We start from the raw sequence: 21,327 nt of genomic DNA on the forward strand, positions 1-21,327 counted from the left end.
ACAGAATCTGGAGGAGCAGAATCTGAAACAAAGCAGTCTGCTCCTGTCCAAAGCCAGGACTCCAAAGCACAGACACCATGAGAAACCAGATTTATTCCTGATTTTGTACGTTATTCAGTTAGAGGCAAAAAAACTGCAGATGCTGGAATCCAAAGTCGACAAGCAGGAGGCTGGAAGACACAGCCAGCCAGGCAACATCAGACAGGTGGAGAAATCAACATTTCAGGTTATACACAAAATGTCAACTTCACCACCTCCCGATGCTGTGTGGCTTGCTGTGTTCTTCCAGTCTCCTGCTAGTCACTTTATACATCACACAGCAGGAATGTTGTGATGGAGACAGGACTGCAGATGCTGGAGATCCGAGTCAAGAATATGGTGCTGGAAAAGCACAGCAGGTCAGGCAGCATCCAAGGAACAGGAGCAGGAAAAGCTTTGGCCTGAAGTGTCAAATCTCCTGCTCCTCGGATACTGCCTGACCTGCTGTGTTTTTCCAGCACCACTCCCTCGACCCAGGAATGTAGTGATGCCCAAACTTTAACTGAAATGTCTACATTTGTGAGGTTTTGAAGCAAAGTTGGAAGGTAATTTAGACAACAGTGTATGAAAGGATCCCCATGAAATCTCATATTTTGGAGAACAGCTAGAATACAGCTGGATAAATCAAAGTGAATCCTGGAGAGCAGTGGCTAAACTTCAATTGATCCCAGCTGGCAAATTTCCCTCTAAGTGTTAACAATTTCTGTGCAGATCCTAACTAGATAGAGTTGGTCAGTCAACATATACTGTCAAAGATTCACACATGCAGAACAGTGCTAACAGAGATTGCAGAGGCCACTTAATTTTTTTTACTTCTGATCTATCCAAGATAAATCATATGAAAATTCAAGTATATGAATTACAAACATTAAAATTAACTGTCAGGTGTCTGAAATGGCACTTTGATAGGCAAAGGACTTACCTCATTGGCTAAAGCAAATGTTCCCCAGTGTATTCCTACCGACTTTTTTGCTTGAACATCTATATGAATCCTCACAGCCTCCTCTGGGTTCACATGATTATACTTCATAAACCATCTGAAACAGAGACAAAAACATAGACTGGTAAATTAGGAACCTCAAACTGAATAGTAGCAGAAACTTCATATTTCTGTACTGAATATATATATTACATCCCCTTTGCCTATTAGAAATGCATGATCACTTTCATGAAGAGAGTAAGTGAAAAACAAAAGAAGAAACAGAGATGGAATCAATGCCTAGTGCATGTACAAACCTAAAACTGTCACTTACATGCTAGTTCTCAACTCAGAGTCATAGAGATATATATCACAGAAACAGGCCCTTCAAGTCCATCTCGTCTATGCCTACTCAACATCCTAACCTAATCGAGTCCTATTTGCCAGCATTTGGCCCATATCCCTCTAAACCCTTCCTCATCACATACTCAGCCTTTTAAATGTTGTAATTGTACCAGCTTCCACCACTTCCTCTGGCAGCTCATTCCATACGCACACCACCCTCTGCGTGAAAAAATTGTCCCTTAGGTCTCTTTCCCCTCTCCTTTTAAACCTATGGGGAAAAGACTTTGTCCATTTATCCTATTCATGCCCTTCATGACCTTATGAACCTCTACAAGATCATCCTTCAGCGTCCGACACTCCAGGGAAAATAGTCTATTTTCGCCCCAGTCTATTCAGTCTCTCCCGATAGAACAAACCTTCCAATCCTTGCAGATATTTTCTGAACCCTTTCAAGTCTCACAACATCCTTCCTATAGCAGGTAGACCAGTATTGCACGCAGTATTCCAAATGTGGCCTAACGATGTGCTGTACAGACACAACATGACCTCCCAACTCCTATATTCAATTCACCGACCAATAAAGCTAAAGCATATCAAGTGCCTTGTTCACTATCCTATTTACCTGTGACTCCACTTTCAGTGAAATATGAACCTGCATTCTAAGGTCTCTCTGTTCAGCAATACTGCCCAGGACCTTACCATTAGGTGTATAACCGCCGCCCTGATTTGCCTTTCCAAAATACATTACCTCACATTTACCTGAATTAAACTTCATCTACCACTCCTCAGCCCATTGGCCCTGATCAAGATCCCATAGTACCGAGAGGTAACTTTCTTTGCTGTCCACTACACCTCCAATTTTGGTGTCATCTACAAACCTACCAGCCATACTTCCTATGTTCACATTGCAATCACTTGCCTCCTTGTCAAATTTAAATTGCCCATCAGAGACAGTGCATGATCTACAATTTGTGTTGTTGTCTACTCTGCTCCAGGCTTGCAAGCCAATCTCAATCTCTTCAATTCTGCTTCCAAGAACTTTAGTGACTTTTCATTCTTTTATGACACTGTGGGCAAAGCCAAGAATTGTTTACCATTGTAGACCATTCAGAAAACACAGCCACCCACATTGCTGAGAGTCTGGAGTCACACATAAGTCAGATTGGATAAGTATGGTATATTTCCTTCCATAAAGGAACATAAACCAGATGGGTTATAACAATCAATGATAGTTGTTATGATCATCATTACATGGGATTAGCTCTATATTACCTAATTATTAATTTAAAATTTCATCAGCTGTCTTGGTAGGATTTGAATCTTTGCCCTCAGAGCATTACTTTGAACCTTTGAATTATTAACTCAAAGACATTATCACGACACCACTCTCACTCCAATGTAAAATGCATAGATCAGTCCACACTTGTTCAGCCAAACTTTCCACTCCAATATATTTTGCAGAACTCGGAAATACTTTGATGAGCTTTTCCTGTAAATTCCTCCACCAAAAGATCACGCTTGACAAAGAGATCCAACAGTAGAGGAATTATTTCTCTCAAAGGCTCATGTACCAGTGGAATTCACTACCCTAGAGTGTAGTTGCAGCTGGGATACTGAATAAATTTAAAGAATAGACAGATTTTTAATTAGCAACAGGTTAAAGGATTATGGGGAATGTGCAGTAAAAAGTGGAGCTGAGGCTGAAATGAGATCAGCCATGATTTTATAAAATGGCAGAGCATGCTGAAGAGGCTGACTGATCCTAGTTCTCATGCTCTTAGCTGCATAAACTCAGTCTTCTACAAATTACAGGATTGAGTGTTTGACAACAAAGCAAGTCAACAGAAGTCTTAATTTACAGAGCAACTGTCATCACCATATTGCTGTACTTCAGTGAAACCTGGATTGTATATCCAAGACACAATCTACTATTCAAAAAATATTCTATTAGCAATGCATCTGCCACATCCTCTGGACTCAACTTTGGTGGACTGGACGTTATGTCGGGATGGTGGAAAAGCATCTACCCTGATAGGTCCTGTTTCTCAATTTTCAAATAGTCAATGTTCCAGAGGAGAACTAAGAAAATGCTCAAAGACTTGTTTACTTGACCTGCTGTAGTCCATGTGGGGTAGGTACTGTTATGATGAAAGAATAGCAATATACTTCTAACTAACTTGGAACTGGGGAGTAATATACGTTTGGTGCCCTTTTCCTTCTGGGTGTTAGAGATTGCTGGTTTGAAAGATGCTATTGATGAAACATTGGCAATCTATTGCAATTACAGGAAGTGAATGTTTATCATTACAGGAAAAGTCAAGAAAAGATAATTAGACTTTCTCTTTGAAGATGATCACTGCCTGATATTATATAGTATGAATGTTCCTTGCCACTTAGCTAAGAACCGCATCAGTATCTGAAGATTTGAGAGTGGAACTGGACACTGCTAACTGGTCTTCAATGAAGCAAGTAAAAGATGTTTGGGCATAGTGAAACTCATACATTAATGCCCTAGAGCAGAGATGCCTGGATTCCAACAATTAAAGGGATCTTCTTTTCTGCACTAGGTATGACTCTAACCAATGGAGGATTTTCTGTTATTTCCCATTTATGTAAATTTTACTACAATTGCTTTAGGGCACAAATTCTCAACTTGGTGTCTACAGCAGTCACTCTCATCTTACCTCTGGAATTCAGTCTTTTTTTCTCTGCTGAGTGACCAGACTGAAACCCTAGCTCTTGCAATGAACAGTCTGAGGTATAGAACTGCAACTGGTACTTTGCAATATAGAAATCCACTTGGTCTGCTGAGCACAACTTGGAGAAATTTGATATTATATTTGAAAATATGAGTAATAATTGTAGCACTGATGGATATATTTATTGATCACAATCTAACATACGCCATTAATGATTTATATACATAGTTGAGAGATTTATGGGGGGGGGGGGGGGGGCGGCGGTGTAGGCCTTCAATTACACTAAGTTTAGGTTAGAACAAAGAACATAGACTATTATAGCGCAGTACAGGTCCTTCGGCCCTCGATGTTGTACCGCCTTGTCATACTAATCTGAAGCCCATCCCACCTACACTATTCCACGTACGTACATTTGCCAGTCCAATGATGACTTAAATGCACTTAAATTTGGCGAATCTACTACTGATGCAGGCAAAGCATTCTCTCTGAGTAAAGATACTACCTCTGACACCTGTCTTATACCTATCTCCCCTCACTTTAAAGTTGTGTCCCCTCGTGTTTGCTGTCCCCATGGACAGCAAAAGGCTGTCCCTGTCCACCCTACCTAACCCTCTGATTATCTTGTATGTCTCTATTAAGTCACCTCTCAACCTTCTTCTCTCTAACGAGAACAGCCTCAAGGCCCTCAGCCTTTCCTCGTAAGACATTCCTTCCATACCAGGCAACATCCTAGTAAGTCTCCTCTACACCCTTACCAAAGCTTCCACATCCTTCTTATAATGCGGTGACCAGAACTGTACACAATACTCCAAGTGTGGCCGTACCAGAGCTTTGTACAGCTGCAGCATAACCTCCTGGTTCCGGAACTCAATCCCTCTATTAATAAAGGCCAAAACACTGTATGCCTTCTTAACAACCCTGTCAATCTGAGTGGCAACTTTCAGGGATCTGTGTACATGGACACAGAGATCTCTCTGCTCATCTGCACTCCCAAGAATCCTACCATTAGCCCAATACTTTGCATTTCAATTACTCCGACCAAGGTGTATCACCTTACAGTTAAACTCCATTTGCCACCTCTCAGCCCAGCTCTGCATCCTATCTATGTCTCGCTGCATAGTTTAGTTAAGATAGAAGCTGAGCCATAAATAGCATAATGCTCCAGATTTGATCCGAGGATTGTGCTAACTCAGCAATGATAAGACTACAAGTCCTACAATTAGCTTTAGGATGTTGGATTAATAAAGGATAATCCTATTTGTATAAACAACCTTTGGTAGAAATACACGTATTGGCCCTTAAAGTGTCAAAATTACATTCAGCACAGATTCCTCCCATGGTCAAATATCATGTCAATACTGTTAAGGTCTGCTAGTGAATGAATCCTAGTTAGTGGAAAAGGTTTTGGGTACATCTGGAGACATCTTTCAGAAAGGAAGTAAAAGGTTAAAACTTAAAAGAAAATGGTCAAGGGAGACATTTTTCCAGGGATATTAGCACCATCTGATTTTCTAATGGATTTAGGATACTTTAGAGAGATTAGCTGCTATTCTACTTAATTACACCATGCACATTAGAAATATTTGTATATCTGGTAATGACTAACAATGTTCAGAAACTCTAGTTTTGTTATTAAATTTATGTACTATATAAGAAAACGTGCTTACAAACTACAGGTACACAATCCTTTATCCAAAATCTGAAAAGCTCTGAAATCCAAAATTGTTTTCATAGAGTGTGGAGCGTCATTTTGGCGTGCAAACAGGTGACCCAACCTCACACAAACACAAACCACATCACTCAGATGTGATGTGGCAGCGTGGCCCAGCATGGGCAGTAGGCAATTGTGTGTCAGTGCTCATAGTGCTCACATGTGTCTTCTGTTACGTAATTTTTTAACTTTCACTGTGAAAACGTCATTTATTCCAAAGTCAAAAAATTCCAAATCAGAAAAACGACTGGTCCCAAGGATTTTGGGTAAAGGATTGTGTACCTGTGGTATATTTTAATATTGGACCAATCGGAGTTTCTTGTCCATCATTTCAAGTTGTGCCCTCCATTGCCACAGCCCGACCTTGCCAACAGCAATTTGCATTAATGTTACCTAACACTACTAACTCATTTGGAACTTCTACAACTGGATAACTTGCACAGTTGAAGTAACTGTAGAGAAATTCACAGATGCGTTAAAGTATGCAACTTGGATTTTAACACATTATGATATCCTGTAAATAATTGGATCTTAAGAAACTTACAATTGCAAGTATTATACTCCAGAAAATTTATTTAATGTGATTTCAATGGTAATGAAGGAACTATAAACAAAATATATCTGCATGAACACAGAAGCAAGAAAGTGATGATTAATTTGTACAAATATTCACTAGGCTAACTGTTGCCAAATTGTGTGCAGCTTTACAGACCCCACTGTAGAAAGAATAATGGAGCCATAAAAATGCCAAGTTGATTCTGAGGATAACACCCAGGATAAGATGAACATAACTATGATGAGACAGATGATAAACAGAGCTGCATTCATTATTGCATAAAAGATAAGGAGCACCAAATTTTGAAATGATAAAGAAAACAAATAATGAAAAATTATTTCCATTAGACAGAATCATACAGCATGTAAGCAGGCTCTTTGGTCCAACTCGTCCATGCTGACCAAGTTTCCCAAACTAAACTAGTGCCACTTACCTGCAAAACCTTTTCTATTCACGTACCTGCCAAATGTCTTTTAAATGTTAAGTGTACCTGCATCTACCACTTCCTCTGACAGTTCAGTCTACATAATACCACCCTCTATGTGACAAAAGTTGGCCCTTTTAATTATTTATCGTATCACCTTAAAAATATGCCCCTTAGTTTTAAACACTCCCATCCTAGGGAAAAGACCTTTGCTATTCACCTTATCTATGCCACCCATGATTTTGTAAATCTCTTTATGGTCATCCCTCAACCTCCTATGCCCCAGTGAAAAAAGTCCAGCTCTCCATATAACTCAAACCCTCCGGTCCCAGCAACATCCTTGTAAATCTCTTCTGAACCATCTCCAATTTAAAAATATCCTTCCTATGCAGAGCAGAACTGTACACAGTACTCCAAAAGTGACCTCACTCGTGTCCTATACAACCTCAATTCCTATATTCAATGATCTGAGCAATGAAGACAAGCATACTAAATGCCTTCCAAACTACCCTGTCTGTGATGCAACTTTCAAAGAACTGTACCTGAACCCCGAGGTCTCTCTGTTCACCAACACTACCCAAGTCCCTACTATGAACTATGTAAATCCTGCCTTTGTTCACTTTACCAAAATGCAATACTTCGCATTTATCCGTATTAAACTCTGTCACTCCTCAGCCCATTGGCCCAACTGATCAAGATCCTTTTGTAATCATAGATAGCCTCCTTCACTGTCAACTATACCTCCAATTTTGGTGTCATCCGTAAACTTACTAACCATGCGTCCTAAATTCTTTTCTCAACCATTTATATAAATGACAAGCAATAGTGGAACCAGCATTGATCACAGGCTTCCAGTCCAAAATACAACCCTCCATCACCACCCTCTATCTCCTACTGTGAAACCAATTTTGAGTTCAATTGGCAAGCTCTCCTTGAATCCATGTGATCTAACTTTACTAACCAGTCTACCATACAGAACTTTGATAAAGACTTTACAATATTCCAAGTAGATGACGTCGATCATTCGGCTTTCATCTATCGTTTTGGATCATGTCCTTAAAAAACTCAAGCAAGTTTGTGTGACACAAGTTCCCATGCATAAAGCCATGCTGATTATCCTAAATCAATCCTTGCCTCTCCAAATGCATGTAAATCCTATCTCTTAGAATCCCCTCCAACAACTTACCTACCACTGATGTCAGACTCACCAGTATATAGTTTCAGGCTTCTCCTTACAGACTTTCCTAAATAAAGGTACAACATTAGTCACCCTCTTAAGAATGCCCCTACATCCCCTATATTCTTGAAGAGATTCAGTTGATCCCAGATGTCTATACCTAAAATACACATCCTTCTTACATTTGACGAGAGCCTCAAAGTCTTAATTCATCCATTGTTCCCTACTCCTACAAGCTTTACCCTTCACTCTAACAGAAACATACTGCCTCTGAACTTCCCTTATCTCGCTTTTGAAAGCCTCACACTTGCCAGTCATCTCTTTAACTGAGAACAGTTTAGTCCAATCAACTTTTAAATGTTCCTGTCTCATACCATTAAAATTAGCATTACTCCAATTAAGATTCTAACTTTTATACAAGGCCTAACCCTTATGCATAACTATTTTAAAACTAATAGAATTAAGATCATTGGTCCCAAAGTGCTCCCTCTTGGCTTTGTTGGTGAATTTGTATTAAGGATTAACACGAAGGGAGAGGTTGAATTTGTTGTCATACTTTAAATGGTTCTTAGAACATGGAATACATTAGAATTCGGCACTTTTCACAATCTCAGAATGTCTCAAAGGGCTTTACAACTGCATTAAAAGTTTTGAAATGTAGCCACTGTCATAACACAAGGAACACAACTGCCAAAGAAATAAATATTGCCCTGAACACCAGAGAAAGCGGTGTGCTTTTCTTCAAAATAATGGCGTGGGACCTTTTACATCCACCTGAGAGAGCAGACAGGACATTGGTTTTCTGAACTAAAAGACAGCACCTCTGATAGCGCAGCAGTCTCTCAGCACTGCGCTATCAGCCCACAGTTTACACTCAACTATATGGAGTGAGATTGTATCCACAAACATCAGACTCAGAAAAAGCGAGTGCTACCAATACAGCCAAACAGTTAATTAAACTGAGTCCCCTATTAAAAGTGCAGATAAAAGAAAAGCGATCAAGGGGATTTGGAGCTTTAAGTTGAAACTGGAAATGTTGGCAGTCTGATGAGCCTCCTTTTGTGCTGACATTTCTACAATAAAGCACAGCATTGCAGAGAGGCCACTACTAATACATTTATTTGAAACTACCAGACCGTTTACAAGTTTTAATGGCTAGACTGTAGAACAAGAGAGATTAGAACATTGAACTTTATAAAGAAGAGGAATTAGCCAGTACAGTGCAAGTCATTTGGATTGGTCAGGATTCACAACTTGTTGATTAAGTATAAGATCTGACCAGTGATAACCTTTATAAAGATCAATCTACTCCACTGAGAACCGAAAAAAACCAGAAGATATGCCTGCATGATTGCATACCATCATTGGAAATTCCGAACATTCGCATGAATGTAATCTGCAAGATACATGAAAACAAAAATATACCAAAGCATGTGAAGAGGAAAAGTAAACCGCTGCAGCTGCTGCTGATATCATCGTTACAAGCATCAAGGAGAAACTGGGAGGGTGCTGGGGCAGACTCCTAAGTGCACTATTTCAAAATCTTTCGAAAATAACATTTTCACTCTTTGTATGGAACCAAAGAAAATGATCAAATCAGATTGATTGGGAGTAATGATTTTTTTTTAAAAACCCAAATGTTCTCAGTTACAGTTTTTCACTCTGGCATGTGCACCAAAAAGACTAAGTATTATTATACATGGTCTGGCTAAATTAGGTTTTGGCCTATGGTGATAATTTCTGCTCATTGCAGGATATGGAGTCACTGTCTTTCCCTTGAAAGGTTAGTAAAACAAAGGTTACAAAATTGGCACTCATATTGCCAAGGTTGTACATTCCCCTAACACCACTGGTTCTTATATAAATCTAGAGACTACTACTTTCAGTGAGGTGACATGTTCAGGCATCCAGAAGGGCATAGGAGAACTCACCAGAGGGTCAAACCATGGAAATAGCCTGAAGATCTAAAGAAGGGCTGGTCTAGAAATTAAGCGACACAACATATGATGTCCTGCAGGGTTAGATGATCTTTCTAAGTTTCAATGTGCCATATATGCATCATATGTAAAGTGGGGTGCCTGGGACCCCAAATCCAGCAGTCACTCCATGCCAAGTCCACCTACACACTTGGACCCAATTCCAAAATTCATGGAAGTTCTGCCCTTTAATAAACTGCTCAGAGCTACTGTAGTGAAGAATAATCAAGTAGTGTCACTGTTGCATTAGAAGTGGGAATTAGTGTCGGGAATTCAGTCCAACATCTGCCCTGCATCCTCAAATGGATGGGAATCCCATAAATTTCAAAGAACCACTGCTGGGAGCAAACTTTTGGCTCTTGGTTCTCGTTAGAACTTGTAGGATGAATGTGGACAGTTTTGTTTTTTTTGCAACTAGTCAGACACTAAGACAAAGAAACTCTCTGAGGTCACTGAAAGTCAACATGGCTTTGTGCATCAGAAATCATGTCTCAGTAACTTGATTAAGTTTTTTGAAGAGTTGACAAAGACAGTTGATGAAGGCAGAACTACACGGACATCGGCAAAGCATTCAATGTTTCACATAGTAGACTGCTTTGTAAGGGTAGATCACATGGGATCCACAGTGAGCTAGCCAAATTAATAAAAAGACACAATTGAAAGCAGGAGTCATAGTGTCATAGAGAAGTACAGCATGGAAACAGACTCTTCGGTCCAACCCATCCATGCCAACTAGATACCCCAATCCAATCTAGCCCCACCTGCCAGCACTCAGCACATATACCCATCCAAATGCCTCTTATATGTTTCAATTGTACCAGCCTCCACCACATCCTCTGGCAGTTCATTTCATACCCGTACCATCCTCTGCATGAAAAAGTTGCCCCGTAGGACTCTTTTATATCTTTCCCCTCTCACCCTAAACCTATGCCCTCTAGTTCTGGACTCCCTGACCCCAGGAAAAAGACATTGTCTATTTATCCTATCCATGCCCCTCATAATTTTGTAAACCTCTATAAGGTCACCCCTCAGGCTCCGATGCTCCAGGGAAAACAGCTCCAGTCTGTTCAGCCTTTCCCTATAGATCAAGTCCTCCGACCCTGGCAACATCTTTGTAAATTTTTTCTGAACCCTTTCAAGTTTCACAACATCTTTCCGATAGGAAGGACACCAGAATTGCACGCAGTATTCCAAAAGTGGCCCAACCAATGTCCTGTGCAGCCACAACATGACCTCCCAACTCCTGTACTCAGTACTCTGACCAATAAAGGAAAGCATACCAAACGTCATCTTCACTATCATATCCACCTGCAAATCCACTTTCAAGAAGCTATGAACCTGCACTTTAAGGATTCTTTGTTCAGCAACACTCCCTAGGACCTTACCATTAAGTGTATAAGTCCTGCTAAGATTTGCTTTCCCAAAATGCAGCACCTCACATTTACCTGAATTAAACTCCATCTGCCACTTCAGACCATTGGCCCATCTGGTCCAGATCCTGTTATAATCTGAGGTAACCATCTACGCTGTCCACACCGCCAATTTTGATGTCATCTGCAAACTTACTAACTGTACCTCTTATGTTCACATCCAAATCATTTATGTAAATGACAAAAAATTAGAGGAGCCATCACCGATCCTTGTGGCACTCCACTGGTCACAGGCCTCCACCACCACCCTCTGTCTGCTACATTTGAGCCAGTTCTGTATCCAAATGGCTAGTTCTCCGTGTATTCCGTGAGATCTAACCTTGCTAATCAGTCTCCCATGGGGAACCTTGTCGAATGCCTTACTGAAGTCCATATAGATCACATCTACCGCTCTGCCCTCATCAATCCTCTTTGTTACTTCCTCAGATGGTGACATCTTGCAAAATGTCCAGATTACAGTGGAGGAAGTGCTGGATGTCTTGAAACGGTTAAAGCTGGATAAATCCCCAGGACTTGGTCAGGTGTACCTGAGAACTCTGAGGGAAGCTAGAGAAGTGATTGCTGGACCTCTTGCTGAGATATTTGTATCATCGATAGTCACAGGTGAGGTGCCGGAAGACTGGAGGTTGGCAAACATGGTGCCACTGTTTAAGAAGGGCGATAAAGACAAGCCAAGGAACTATAGACTGGAGGGACAGGATGTACATGTATTTGGAAAGGAAGTGCTTTTGCCCGAAAGGTCGATTTCGCTGCTCCTTGGATGCTGCCTGAACTGCTGTGCTCTTCCAGCACCACTAATCCAGAAAATGCATTTGAAAAGGCAAGGGCTGATTAGGGATAGTCAACATGGCTTTGTGCATGGAAAATCATGTCTCACAAACTTAATTGAGTGTTTTGAAGAAGTAATAAAGAAGATTGATGAAGGGCAGAGCAGTAGATGTGATCTATATGGACTTCGGTAAGGCGTTTGACAAGGTTCCTTATGGGAGACTGATTAGCAAGGTTAGATCTCATGGAATACAGGGGGAACTAGCTATTTGGATACAGAACTGGCTCAAAGGTAGCAGACAGAGGGTGGTGGTGGAGGGTTGTTTTTCAGACTGGAGGCCTGTGGAGTGCCACAAGGATCAGTGATGGCTCCTCTAATTTTTTTGTCATTTACATAAATGATTTGGATGCGAACATAAGAGGTACAGTTAGTAAGTTTGCAGATGACAGCAAAATTGGAGGTGTAGTGGACAGCGAAGAGGGTTACCTCAGATTACAACAGGATCTGGACCAGATGGGCCAATGGCTGAGAAGTGGCAGATGGAGTTTAATTTAGATAAATGTGAGGTGCTGCATTTTGGGAAAGCAAATCTTAGCAGGACTTATACACTTAATGGTAAGGTCCTAGAGAGTGTTGCTGAACCAAGAGACCTTGGAGTGCAGGTTCATAACTCCTAGAAAGTGGAGTCGCAGGTAGACATGATAGTGAAGATGACGTTTGGTATGCTTTCGTTTATTGGTCAGAGTATTGAGTACAGGAGTTGGGAGGTCATATTGCGACTGTACAGGACATTGGTTAGGCCACTGTTGGAATATTGCATGCAATTCTGGTCTCCTTCCTATCGGAAAGATGTTGTGAAACTTGAAAGGGTTCAGAAAAGATTTACAAGGATGTTGCCAGAGCTGGAGGATTTGAGCTATAGGGAAAGACTGAACAGGCTGGGGCTGTTTTCCCTGGTGATGGTGACCAGTGGTATCCATGCTAGGTCACTGATGTAAATGATTTGGATGTGAACACAGAAGGCATTGTTCCTAAGTTTGCAGATGACACAAAAATAGTAGTGGACAGTGAAGACTAGCTCAGAGTACAACGGGACCTGGACCAGATGGGCCACTGGGCCAAGGTTTGGCAGATGAAGCTTAACTTAGTTTGATTTGAAATTGGCAGGTACGATATTGGGGGCATCGCAAGCAAATAGCTGCAAGGGGATCAGGGTCAGGTACTAAATATCCAAAGATTTGTGTCCTATTGAAAAGGACAGGCAGATGGGCAGAGGGGATGGGGTTACTTTGTTAGGATGAAATGAAATGAAATTGACGGCAAGAAGTGATATAGGGTCAGAAGCATGGAATCGGTGAGTAAAGGGAAGGAACTGCAAAGGAGAAAAGATCCTGATTGGAGTTATGGCTTCCTAGCAGTAGTCAAGAATGTGGAACAAAACAAAAATCAAGTGATAGTGCTTTTCTTACGTGCCTTTTCTATCTCAATAATCATGGGGGACTTCAATATGCATGGACTGGGAAAATAGTGGATCCAATAAAAGGAATTTGTGGAATGCCTACAAGAATTTTTTTTAAGAGAAGTGCGTGGTAGAGCCCACTAGGGAACTGGCAATTCTGAATTTAATGATGTGTAATGAGGCAGACTTAAGCAGGAAGCTTATGGTGAAGGAACCCTAGGGGGCAGTGACCATCATATGAGAAATTCATCCTCTAGTTTGAGAGAGAAGCTTGAAGAGGATGTTATAGTATTACAATGGAGTAAAGATAACGGGAAGATGGTGGAGCCGCAATTGCTGGGGTTCCTGCGGTTAATTTGGGAATCACAGCAGAAAATGAATCCCAGTACAGATGAAATATTCTAAGGGGAGGATGGTGCAACCACAGCAGACAAGGGAAGTCAGGGACAGCATAAAAGCAAAAGAAAAATCATACAACGCAGTGAAGGCTAATGGGAAGCCAGACAATTAGGAAACCTTTAAAAACCAGCAAAGGACAACTAAAAAATGAATGTTGTGGGGGGTGGGTGGAGATGAAAAGGCTAGTGATTTATGGAGTTCCACAAAGGTCAGTGTTGGGACCAAAATTATTCATGTTAAACATGAGCAATCTGGTTGAAGGAACTGCAGATGACACAGATAGATGGATGAGGAATAAGTGGACATGCAGGCAGTGTTGAAGAGGTATGGAGGCTGCAGAAGGAATTGGACAGGAGAGTGAGCAAAATGTGGCAGATGGAATGCAATCTGGGAAAGTGTGAGGTTATGCACTTTGGTAGGAAGAATAGAGGCATGAACTATTTTATAAATGGGAACTGCCTTCAGAAATCGAAACACAAAGAGACTTGAGAGTCCTGGTTCAGGATTCTCTTAAGGTTCACATGCAGGTTCAGTTGGCAGTTAGGAAAACAAATGCAATGTTAGCATTCACGTCAAGAGGGCTAGAATACAAGAGCAGGGATGTACTGCTGAAGCTATATAAGGCTCTGATCAGACTGCATTGGAATATTGTGAGCAGTTTTGGGTCCCATACCTCAGGAAGGATGTGCTGGCCTTAGAGGAGTGTTCAGAATAAATTTACAAGAATAATCTCAGAAATGAAGGGCTTGCCATAAGAGGGGCAGTCGAAGACGCTGGGTCCGTGTACAACAGAGTTTATAAGGATGAAGGGAGGATCTCATTGGAACTTATAGAATACTGAGAGGGCTGGATAAAGTGGAAAAGATTAGAGACCACAGGGCACACCTTCACACCTTTAGATCTCAGATGAGGAAGAATTTTTTCAACTATAGGGTGGTGAATCTGTGGAACCCATTGCCACAGAAGACTGTGAAAGCCAAATCATTGAGTGCATTTAAGACAGAAATAGAAAGTTCTTGATTAGTAAAGGGATCCAAAATGAAGGCAGGAGAATGGAGTTGTAAAACATATCAACCATGATCGAATGGTGGAGCAGATTTGATGGGCTAAATAGCCTAATTCTCCCCTGCATTTTATGGTGTCATGGTCTATTTTCTGCTGAACGTGGATGATAGATTTTTGTTATTCATGTACAAGAACCCCCTCTTCCCTCTGCAACTTTCTACAGTCTTCTGCAACCTCTGACTCTGCTTGGAGGTTTCTCTCCCACTTATCCCTGGAATGCCACATACAGACACCTAACTTGGCCCCTCACACTTGGTTGGAGAATGGTCAGTTTCCTTTAAATTAGGCTCAATAAGAGGCTCTTGGGGCTAAGTGCAGGCAGCTTACAATGCAAACCACCATAGCCACCTCAAAAAAAAGCCTAATGGCAGGATGGAGCTGGGAAGCTGACATGCCAACCAACTAGCCTATTATGGGCACTCACTCATTTCCAATCCAGGATCAAAATTCCAACCCAAAATATCAGCTGGAGATTGAACTGATTGAGCACTTCTGTGGTGTTCCATCCTGTTTTTATCAAGTATCCACGCACGCAGGAGTTCTTTACACAGCAAGCTAAAATTGATTCTCCATCTTATCCACACCCAATTCCAAGGGCCATTTAAACAAATTTTAGCTATGTTTAATGCCACCCAAAATCAGCAAACACAACTCAAACTGGAAATCAAACTAGAGAATCTTCCTGATCTACGTGTCTCAATTTCACAGTAGCATTTCAATTATCGTTTAAATCATAGTTTGCTAAAAACATCTTATTTTAAGCAGTAGCAACACTCTTGGTTACCCACACACAAAAAATTATGAGGAATAGTACAATTTTCTGTAAATCAGGTGATGAGCCAGTAAAACATAAAACAAATGCAGAGGCATTCAAGGCCATGACGCTCGGTATGTTTTCTTTTTGGTACATGTCTCCTCACACATCATTTATTGGCTTTGCACTCTCATCTTTCCAAAGAATGAAAAGTATGAGATTCTACCTTGTGGCAATTTCAGCATTAAGTTAGGTTTATTTGATACCTTTTAACACTAGCATGGCGTTAACTGGCAAACTCTTAATGTCAGGGAGTAAAATCATCAATTTATCGTTGTGGTTCTATTCGCCGAGCTGAGAATTTGTGTTGCAGACGTTTCGTCCCCTGTCTAGGTGACATCCTCAGTGCTTGGGAGCCTCCTGTGAAGCGCTTCTATGTTGTTTCCTCCAGCATTTATATTGGTTTGTCTCTGCCGCTTCCGGTTGTCAGTTCCAGCTGTCCGCTGCAATGGCCAGTATATTGGGTCCAGGTCGATGTGTTTGTTGATAGCATCAGTGGATGAGTGCCATGCCTCTAGGAATTCCCTGGCTGTTCTCGGTTTGGCTTGTCCTATGATAGTAGTGTTGTCCCAGTCAAACTCATGTTGCTTGTCATCTGAGTGTGTGGCTACTAAGGATAGCTGGTCGTGTCGTTTCATGGCTAGTTGGTGTTCATGGATATGGATCGTTAGCTGTCTTCCTGTTTGTCCTATGTAGTCTTTTCTGCAGTCCTTGCATGGGATTTTGTACACTACATTGGTTTTGCTCATGCTGGGTATCGGGTCCTTTGTCCTGGTGAGTTATTGTCTGAGAGTGGCTGTTTATTTTTTAATCAATTTAATTGTTTATTTTTATATATCAATTTTTTAATCACACACAACTGAACGAATTTGCCACCATCAAATTATTGTGACTTTTTTTTTGTTTTTTTTAAAAAAAGTATTAACCATCATCAGTAATCACCATGCAGTCTATTAGATATTTACATGACAAGCTCATTACAGGCAATGTAAACCATCAAAATGAGGATGTGGAGGGAGACCAGGAAAGGGCCAATTTGACTGATTATTGAACGGGATCAAATGAGCTAACCTGGAAGTGACTGATTCTGATGAATTGCAAAGAATGGCAATCCATTTAATGTAAGGGAACATTGAATACACACAATTTTTTAATACATCGAGAAAGAAAATCATGCAAAAATTGGCATACCTTGGTTCATAGGCTCCAATAGGAATGGCAGCAAGGTCAAATGGTCCGTATCTTTTCCCTATTTGTTCAAAAGCTACACAGTAACCTGTATCTCCAGCGAAGAAAAATCTATTCCAGGGTCCCAGGACGCACCAACTTCCCCACAGCACCTTGTTGTCATCTGTTACAGTCCGTTTGCTCCAGTGTTGCACTGGTGTAAACACAAATGTTACTTCATCATGGCCAGGGACACAGTTCTCTTCCCACCAGTCCAACTCTATTATATTTTCACAGCCACACTTTTGCATCCAGTCTAAGAGACCCAGTGGTACAAACCATCTCAAGTCACCCCCAAAGCGTTCATTAAGACTTAGCACTGTATTGTAATCCAAATGATCATAGTGTGTATGACTGATTACCACAGCATCTATTTTGGGCAACTGTGCCACTGTGCATGGGGGGTTTCGAAAGCGTTTTGGTCCAAAGAATTGCACAGGTGAAGCTCTTTGGCTGAAGATGGGATCCGTCAGAAAAGTCAGTCCTTCCATTTCTACCAACAGTGATGCATGTCCCAACCAGGTCACTCGAATTCCATTCGCCAAACTCCCGACCAGTTGTGGGTTTTTTACAAAGTACGGTTCTAATATTGGCAATCCTTCATCAAGTTCCTACAAGCAGAGAGAAAAAGATTTTGTTTTTTTTTAAATGTAATTCTGCTCTATAGCTTGCTTGTACAAATTAGTGTCACACAGCAAGTCTAGGTGAAGTCAACATAATTTGATAGAAATGCAGTGCAGTAAAAGCCATAATTCTGAATGTGATTTTACATAGTCTTTGCAGACAGATGGACTCCTGTAACTGAAGTGTCTAAATCACAAATTGAACAGTTGGTGTGATCATTACTGCAAGTAACCTTTAGTAATGCTTCCTGTACATTTAGAAGTTAATTTTTCTATTAAGTAATTTGCCAAAACTTTCTAGCCAAAACCCACACTTGGAAATGGTACATGAGGAGAGGTATTTGACAATAACTTGAAACTCAGAAAAGAACAAAAGAGTTTCGAGTTATTGTCAAGATGGGGATCTAGGCTAGGTCAGCATTTGTTGTGGGACAGCACGGTGGCTCAGTCGTTAGCACTGCTGCCTCACAGCTCCAGAGTCCTAGGTTGGGTTCCAGCCTCGGGTGACTGTCTGTGTGGAGTTTGCACATTCTCTCAGTGTCTGTGTGGGTTTCCTCCGGGTGCTCAGTTTCCTCCCACAGTCCAAAGATGTGCAGGTTAGGTGAATTGACCATGCTAAATTGCCCATAGTGTTAGCTGCATCATTCAGAGGTAAATGGGTCTGGGTGGGTTTCTTTTTGGAGGGTCAGTGTGGACTTGTTGGGCTGAAGGGCCTGTTTCCACGCTGTAGGGAATCTAATCCTCAAACTGCCCTTGAAAAGGTGATGGTGAACTGAGTTCTTGAATCATTGCAGTTCATGTAGTGTAGTAACACACTCAGCACATCAGGAAGGGAGTTCCAAGATGTTGACCCAGCAATAGTGAATAAGCCACGATATAGTTCCAACTCAGGATGGTGCATAGTTTGAAGGGAAAGTTGCAGGCAGTAATACTCCCATGCATTTGCTCTCTCTGTTCTTCTAGGTGGTAGAGGTCACAGGTTTTAATGGTGATGTCGAAGGATCCTTGGTGAGGGCATTTGGTAAAAGGTACACATTTGTCTTGGATGGTTTTGAGCTTCTTAAATGTTGTTGGAGATTCACTTATCTAGGCAAATGGAATCCCACATCTTGTGTCTTGTATATGGTGGCTAGGCTTTGTGGAGTCACAAAGTGAGTTATGCATTACACAGTTCCCAGCCCCTGACCTGTTCTTATAGCCACTGTATTTATATGACTAGTCCAGTTCAGTTTCTGATCAATAGTAATTGCCAGGATTTAGCCAGCTCAGTTACTAAACCTCAATTTAGATTCAAGTCAGAATGGTTTGTGATTTGGAGGTGATAGTGATCTTGCTGTTTTTGATCTTCTTGGTGAAAGAGGTTGTGGGGCTGAGAAGTGTTATTCAAATAAACTTGGCTAGTTGCAGTAGTGCATCCTGAATGCTGTACATATCACAGGAGATGACTGATATTAAGTTTAATGGCAGAGATAATAATCAAGTGGATTGCCCCACTCTTATTGGCGTTGAACAACCTTCAGTGTTGATTCAGTTGCACATAATCAGGCAACTGTCTATCACTCTTCTCACTTGAAATTTGAAGATGATGGAAGAAATTTTGGGAATAAGGAAATGGGTACTCATTGCAGAGCATTCAACCTGCAAATTCAGCCTATTCTTCCAGCCGCATCTTGCAAAGAGTAATAGTATTCAAGTGTCAAGGCAACAGTGATTCCCCCAGCTGTTGATGTTGGAGGTTCACAGTAATGGCGTTGATATTGAAGGTAGTGAATGGTGGGTTAGAATACTTTTCTGGCCAGAAATCTTATTAACTGCTAATTATAAGACACATATGTTGTCAGCCAAAGATTGAATATTGTTTTTCTATAAACTGACATTGGCTGTGAATGACGCTGAACACTATTCTATTATCAGCAATTTGCCCATAACTCTGACATTAAGATGAAGTAAAAGCCATGAATGAAGCTGCTAGGGATAAATTTCTGAAATGAGACCCAGTGACTGAGATCGCTGAATACCCAGAAACATTATCCTTTGCATCAGACAGACCTCCAGTTACTGAGGGATTTGACAATTCACCCCAATTTTCACCTCAATTTTTCTAGTGGTCCACAGTGCCTTACTATTCAACTTTTCTTCCCTTTCTTCCTGGCAGTCTAGAACACAAGATCCCTTCTAAGCAACCATCCTGGCTTGGAACTGTATGAGTGTGCCTTCATATTCATAAGGAGAAATCCTGACACTACCTTCCTGACAGCACTGTGGATATACCTATACCCTAAGCACTGCAACAGTCCAAGAATACATCTCACCATAAACTTCTGAAGGCCAAATTGGGATAGATAATAAATGTTAGCCAAGCCAGTGATGTCCACAATCCCATGAGCAAAGAGAAGTCAGTTCTACATTTGGATCTATGTTTGAATCAAGATTATTATGAAGGGCTTAGAAGCCAGGTTATTCTGGCAAAATCCAAAGTGACCATTGCTAAGTGTCTTGCTTGCTGGCACTGTTGCTGTCTGCCTCCATCATTTTTCTGATTATTGGGTGTACAGTAGAATGGGAAATTGCCCAGGCAAGTTTTATTGTTATGTTTGAAGACTAAGTATACTTGGACAACCTTTTAATATTATCAAGCAGATGCCAGTGTAACAATTTAGATATAGGAACGGCTAGTTCTAATATGGAAGCCGGTGTCCCTTACTAAGTAAAGCACATTCATCATGACATGATGGTGATTTCTGAATAAAGTAAACATGCTATATTGTTATATGTAATAACTAGCAATTTATAATGACGTTGTAAGAACTCTAAATAAACAATGGCAGAACACCTATTTGCTTAGCCAAAGGATAAGAGAATTATTTGTATATTTTTGGAAAAGTTTCCTTTGATCTTTATGTTTAATTTCCTTTAACATTTATTTCTTTTTTCAAACATGCAGTAGTAGTGCTCAAATTAATATGCAGGCAATAGCTTGCACCTTCAACATTGTGAAATTTATCAAAACACTTCACAGCAATGTACATTAAGTGACACCACGACAAAGGAGATATTAAGACTGGTGAACAAATGTTTTACACTGGTCTCAGAAGTATCCTAGCTTATAGTTAATTATATTGTATTACAATTAGAATTATATTATCATATAAATAATGCCAAGTGTTTATGCCAGTAACATATTTTGTATTGATGCTGAAGTTTATAACTTAAATGTCCAAGTTGCTAGAATGTGTAGCATTCTTACCCTGTTTTGTCTGACCCCAAATGAAACTCTCACATCTTCAGTGTTGTGCATATTTCTCTTCCATAATATTCCACAGGATCAATATTCTAATCTTTCATTCATTCCAAACCATGACATTCCTCACTGCTTTTAACCTTTTATTCGCCTTATAAATACAATATGTTTAGAATCTGAGCATGGAAACAACTCATCTCTAGTTCTGCAATGGCTTCAACTATCCTCCTAATCTAAGTAACATCCTACATTGTGAGTTTAGGCCTTTCCTCTGAGATTCTTAATTAAAATTCAATGGCACTTTTAACAGCTAACACTGTCAAGCCAGATAAATGCAGTGACAAACATAACTTCATTTTGAATCTTTTACCCCAACAATGAAATTAAAGAATCATGTTTCATTGGTCCAAGTGGTGCTGAGTACCTCAAGCATCAGCACAAGAAATAAATAGAT

At 40.6% G+C, this 21,327-nt stretch overlaps 1 protein-coding gene across 9 annotated transcripts in view; it reads right to left on the minus strand.

Annotated features, from left to right (window-relative positions):
* Positions 1 to 21,327, minus strand: part of napepld (N-acyl phosphatidylethanolamine phospholipase D) — a 54,814-nt gene that overhangs the window by 23,870 nt on the left and 9,617 nt on the right. For all 9 annotated transcript variants that reach the window (XM_072562682.1, XM_072562679.1, XM_072562674.1 and 6 more), the window contains 2 exons: positions 16,974 to 17,620; positions 962 to 1,076 (listed from right to left, as the gene is read on the minus strand). In XM_072562682.1, the coding sequence (XP_072418783.1) occupies positions 962 to 1,076; positions 16,974 to 17,620 (762 nt within the window). The remainder of the gene's footprint in view (positions 1 to 961; positions 1,077 to 16,973; positions 17,621 to 21,327) is intronic.

The sequence above is a fragment of the Chiloscyllium punctatum genome, chromosome 44 (assembly GCF_047496795.1).
Source record: "Chiloscyllium punctatum isolate Juve2018m chromosome 44, sChiPun1.3, whole genome shotgun sequence".
Taxonomy (NCBI): Eukaryota; Metazoa; Chordata; class Chondrichthyes; order Orectolobiformes; family Hemiscylliidae; genus Chiloscyllium; species Chiloscyllium punctatum.